The following is a 6,000-nucleotide window of genomic DNA, read 5'->3' on the forward strand; positions in this document are numbered from 1 at the left end:
CATTCCTCACGACAGATCGCAGGAATGACTGCAGCCGTGGGGGCATGTCTGACAGCTGTGGCGTGAGATGCAGAGATAGTATCAGAACTTCACAGTTAAGACAGAAGCTAGAAGAATGTTCTCTCGAAGAAGCTTATCTGCTGACCCCACGATCATCAACATTTGTATGTGTGTTTGACTGAGATTAAAACTCACATTCCTTGTCAGATAATCACTGTCCAAAAATGTTTCGTTATGTGATCTTTGGGAATGGCACCCAAACTAGGAGGTAAAAATTCATTCAATAAAACAAAAAATGCAACATGTATAACAAAGCAATGTTCTTCAAAATGTTCAAGGACAGTGTTTTCAAGAAGATTGCTATTCAAAATATTCTCCAATATCAAGATTACAATTTTGAAACTCTTATAGTCGTTCTTCTCTGCTACTGAACTGAATGTCCTTTTGTCTGAACAAATGCTTAATACTGTTCAACCAAAATGTTATGGATACATAAACAGCGTTTGTACATTTTTTTTAATGTCAGCACAAAATGTTGTTAGCAACCCAGTTAACCTTTATGTTGCCTATAGTGTATTTAAAAATGAAACAAAATATTAAATTAAATGTATAATTTTATATATAATATAATATACTGTACATATATATATATATATTTTTTTTTTTTTTTTGGAGAATAGTTATACAACCTAAAAAAAGATAAGAACTACTTTTTAAGGATCCTTAATGTGTTGTTTAGGGAGTCTATGGCATTTCTGCCAAAAATGCTTTCAGAAACTTTATTTTAAACAGTGCAGAGATGGACTAAGGATGTGCATTACAAAAGTCAATTTGGATTTTTATGTGATATTTATTTCTTTTATTTCTTTTTTCCACCCAATTTTATAATGTTTTTATAACTACAATCTTAAAAATAAAAGTGCTTAAAAGGTTCTTCACAGCAATGCCATAGAAGAACCATTTTTCATTCCACGAAGAACCATTCAGTCAGGTTCTTTAAAGAACCATCTCTTTCTTACCTTTTCATAATCTGAAGGACGTTTTTTTTGCCACAAAGAACCTTTCGTGAAACAGAAAGGTTTTTCGGAAGTTAAAGGTTCTTTATGGAACCATTTAGACAAAAAAGGTACTTCTATGGCATCGAAGAACCTTATTTTTAAGAGTGTACCAATGAAAGTGTAATACTCATATTTTATATGTTTGAGTCTATTTTGCAGAATACAGAAATTAGTCCTGAAATGGGAAGAAGTCTGCAGATTCTCTGAGGGCATGACCATTAGTCTCATTCGCTGTGTGTTTTCAACACTTCTTATCTGTCTGCTGAGTCACTCCCGAGAAAATCCCTTTCCTACATTACAGAGCTACAGCATAACTCAAATTCCTTCCTTAATTTCCATGTTAACACCCGCATGCAGACTAGAAGTGATACAGTCCTCCTGAGTCAGTGACCCACAGGCAGTCTTTAAAAAGAGGTCATCCATATTGTGCTAAAGCTGCCAACATCAAACAATTCATTGACGGATTGTTGCAAACTAATTACATAATAAAATGTGGGTTTAGGAACACAACCTGGTGCAAAATAAATGACAAATGCCCATATTCAGAGCTCAGTGCACTGAAAGACGTTATTAAGGGGGAAGAACAAAATAAAAGCGTATTGTTAAATCTGGGATTCACACAGTAAAAGAAGCCAGGGTTGTCTAGACCTTGTTAAGCTCCTGAGAAAGCCCCTAAAACTGTGTGCGGGTCACGTTTACTGCTTTACAAGCCCAAAACAAAGCTTACGGTACCTGTGCTCTGCTCACCTGGGTGGTTCTAGACTAAGCTGGGTTCTACTTTAAACATGCTGTGTGAAAAACAGAGTTTGAAATGTGTGTGTTTGTGTGAGAGAGGAAATGTGACTTAACATAGAAAATCCAGGTGGAAAAAGTAATGATGGACCTGAAAAGAGAAAACAGGGATGCCTTTTCCCCTGTGGATTTTCCCTGGATTACTGAAAGATCCCCCTTTATCCAAAAATAAAGGCAAACACACAACATTACCAGCGCAAACAAGAGATGGGAGTTTCCTTGAGATTCTCTGTGCCAAGAAAAGCTTATGGCATCCTCTAGCCTTCAGTAAACACAGCAAGACTCATCAGGAAAAAACGAGATTAAAAGTGAGAAGAACATTAGATCTTCCCGACTCCGTGCCATTAACATCACATTTCATTTCCTAGTAGTTCTCCTATTTTAAAGGAGCAATTGGGAATCGTTTTTCGGTTAAACATGAAGATGCTACACGTAAAGAAAGTATAGCGCATAAAAATACAATTTATTTTGGTTTGTTACATGCTTTTCTTGCATGGAAAAGAGCTGTGTGCTAAACCAACGTTTCTCACATCACAAAAGGGCAGCCATAAATGTTGGGATGAGGGTTAATAAAGGATGACAGAATATTCTTCTGTACAGTCATGTATTTCTAGTTTGTACATTTTATTATAAATATAAGTATGTAAAAAAAATCACGTACATCATATAGTAATGTTCCTCTTTGTGAAAGAAATGAGCAAATTTGCACTGGATAACATGATTCACACGGTTACACACGACCTACATCAGAACATCTATGAAAGCCTGACTATTTCTGGATAAACTACACCACTGGTCATTTTCCATGTATACTGCTAATACTTCCATTTTCTCCTATATTTAGAGATTAGTCATATGTGTGCTAGACAGATGACTACAGTAAATGACCACTGCATGAATCATACACAAATCACCCATATACAATCATATGTCATCTGTCTTTAAATGTCCACTAAATTTGACTTTCACTGCCAAAGAGTTTTAGTCTGTCTTGGGTAATATGGTAAGTTCAACTAAAATGATGCTTTATGTCAAGGAGTATTCAAATATGCATCCATATTCAATCCGCTTGTTTAAGTCATTTATTTTGCATGCAGAAAATCACTGCCAGATCTCAAAATGCCACATGTGTTGCCTTTATGCACATTTGTAAAAGATATAAAACAGTGATAAACACGCTTTGACTAAACCAACCAACAGCTTCAAATGTTGCAACTCACACAACAGCATTTCTGTCAACTTACTGCCAGTTGGCCCATAGCAGCAGTGATCAGAGCCAGAACAGTTTGCATTGTTATAATTAACTTTAACTAAACAACTTGTTGTGGGAAGTTCACATAAACAAGTGAATCCTGGGATGCAAACTCCCTCCATTAATGAGGTGCGTGTTTACTGAAGCAAACCACGCAGAATCACTGAGCATAAACAGACTTGTGGTTCGACACTGTGGTCAGGGTCACTGTGAGCTTAATGGATGTCAGTTGAAGAACACTGCATGCCAGTATCCAACCATGACTGTTGGTACCATGGTTCAGAAATGGTATGAAATAGTAATACTGTAGTACTGAATGATTATGATATTCCTGTATATCATGGTCCTTATTAACATAGGCTACATGTCCCAAAGATTGTGGCCACAGAGTCAGTGTTAATAATATAACACCTCAATACCACAAGAAACAACAAAACAAAACAAAATCCATAGGAAATAAAGTGCAGCATTTGATATATTTTAAGAGAATTATTTATGAAATGATGATTGTACGATGACTGTACACCTGATTCTTGACAATAACATTTCTTGTGTAATGCATCTACATGCAAAGTTTTACAAAAACAGTACAGTGGTCCCACCGGTAGACACTCAAGACTCTATGAATAGCATTGCTGAATGAAACAGAAACTTAAATAAGATCATTCTAAGAAAGGCTGTAACAATATTTGTTTCCAGATGTGATATCTAACTCAAAGACATTGAACCATATATGGTCAATTTCAAACACAGTAGCCCCATGATAATATAGATATGCTACAAGTGCTTAATCTTTATTAAATAAGCTATATTGTTTCGTTATATCAAGCTTATTTTGGTGAAAGTTTTTATTGTATCTAATGCAATGACAATAAAAGTGTTAATGTCCAAATACTTTGGGGAGCCACATATATGCAACTTATTCATTCCTTATTCAGTTCTGTATTTATAATAAATTAGATTATGTTAGTAATATTTCTAATTAAGTGTTACATCATTGCTTCATTGTTTTCTAGTATATTCGTGTTTTAGATTCGTTTAAAATCTTTAGTTAAGAAAAAAAAAACCTTTCAAATCAAAGGATGTTGAAAGGGTTTTTAGGATACTGAGATATATCAATAACATTTCAACATCAATCAATAAAAGTCTATCGATGACAGCAGAAAAAAAGGCTAAAGGTTTGTCTTACCTAAATTGACAAAACTCATGACCATGTCCGCGTCATGCAGGAACTCAGTGTCGTGCGCTGAAGCTAAAGCTGGTCGCGTGGTGGTGAACAGTGATCTGTACTCCTCCACGTCGCTTTTCTCTTCAGTGGATATGGTGTTGTACAGATCCAGCATGAAGAGAGGTGCTGAATTATGTTTAACGCTGTTCAGATGAGGTCTCGGTCTGTGGTTCAGTCCCAGTATGGACAGAATCTCTTTCTGCATCTCTCTTTTCTCCTGTGTCCGTAACCTCCGATGCATGAAGTTTGGTTGAAGCTCAGAGACATCCAATAGAGAATTACTACCTGCCAAATAAGAGCTCCATAAGAACCCCAGCAGAGCAAAACAGATACTCTTCATCTTTACATCCAGTCTGTGGTGCTGATGGCTTAATTTAAAATCACTTGGAAACGAAATGTTATGTCTTCTTTTGCTTCACGCCATAAGATCCACTTTAAAATAGATGCATGGCTTCAACAACAACAAAAAACTCTTCTTGTCAAAAACATTTGGACTGAATGGGTTCTTGAGCTACTATGTTTTTTAATTGTAAAAGAAAAATGTTCTGATGTTACATGCTTCAGATCAGTGCATTGGTTACTTTAAAAAAAGGTACAAAATACAATAAAATCTTTTGTTCCAGCTGTAACCTTTATCTGTAATAGGAGTATAATCCAGTGCAAAACAAATGCATTTGTCGTCCAGGGAGTTTTCCAATTCGCAAAATCTCCATCAATTCCTCAGACTGGTGCCAGATGACAGCCGCAAACTTCTGTTTGTCCCAATGTGAAGTTACTGCACTTTTGTGAGAATTATAATATTAAAAAAATATTTTTAAACAAATTATACATTCTTTCTATCTGAGTGTTCTCTTCCGTGCGTATTTCCAGAGTGGACAGCGCGTTTGTCTCCAGGGTTTTAAATAACGGGGCTGAATCAGGTAGACGCGTCTCGAGCCCGCCCCAGTGCTCGCGCTCAGAGGTGGAGCTTACGCGACAGATATAACATCCTCAGACTCGTGTGCTTGTACACGTCTATGTGTCTTCATTTAGGCATAAGTGGCATTTTTACAATGTCAGCTGCCAGGTGTACCAAACAGCAACGCGACGCGAATAAAAGGCTCCCGTAGGGGGCGTTGACACCAGTTCTTGCGATTAAAAACAACGGTTCTGTACGTAGGAGTCTAAAGAAAGTGTATGGTATTTAATGGGTAAGCCATCAGCATGACGCACTGGAAATAAAAACTACAAACTACACAGACACTCGATCTATGGTGATGGGATGTAGTCAATTTTTTGGGGATTGTAGTCAAATTTTCAAGTTTTATAGTTGCGTTTTTGTCACCACAAAATCTTACAGGTCAGTTTATGACCGAAGCGAGACCCCTAACGACACAGAAAATAACCGCATGAGACAAACATAAAATACATAAAGTACCAAAATACCAACCATAGCACCATGGAAACAGCCTAGTAACCTAATTTTATTATAACATATTTTACATTACCAGGTAATTGGGCTACATGAATGGATATGAAATATAGAGGCATGTATAAAATATAATACATGAAGGGACAAGCAACAATGCCACCAACACAGTACAGTAGTTTTAAAGGAAACCAGTATTTGGCAAATGTCAAAGGCACTGAACTCTTTATTGTTTTATCTTGTGTAGCATCTTGATCTGTTT

General features: G+C 36.4%; 1 protein-coding gene across 1 annotated transcript in view; it reads right to left on the minus strand.

Moving 5' to 3' along the window:
- bmp6 (bone morphogenetic protein 6) overlaps positions 1 to 5,195 on the minus strand; it is a 34,546-nt gene extending 29,351 nt beyond the window's left edge. Inside the window, exon 1 of the mRNA XM_057322347.1 lies at positions 4,292 to 5,195. Within this exon, the coding sequence (XP_057178330.1) occupies positions 4,292 to 4,670 (379 nt within the window). The 5' untranslated portion in view covers positions 4,671 to 5,195. The remainder of the gene's footprint in view (positions 1 to 4,291) is intronic.
- Between the last annotated feature and the right edge of the window lie 805 nt (positions 5,196 to 6,000).

This window comes from Triplophysa rosa, linkage group LG23, assembly GCF_024868665.1.
Source record: "Triplophysa rosa linkage group LG23, Trosa_1v2, whole genome shotgun sequence".
Classification (NCBI taxonomy): domain Eukaryota; kingdom Metazoa; phylum Chordata; class Actinopteri; order Cypriniformes; family Nemacheilidae; genus Triplophysa; species Triplophysa rosa.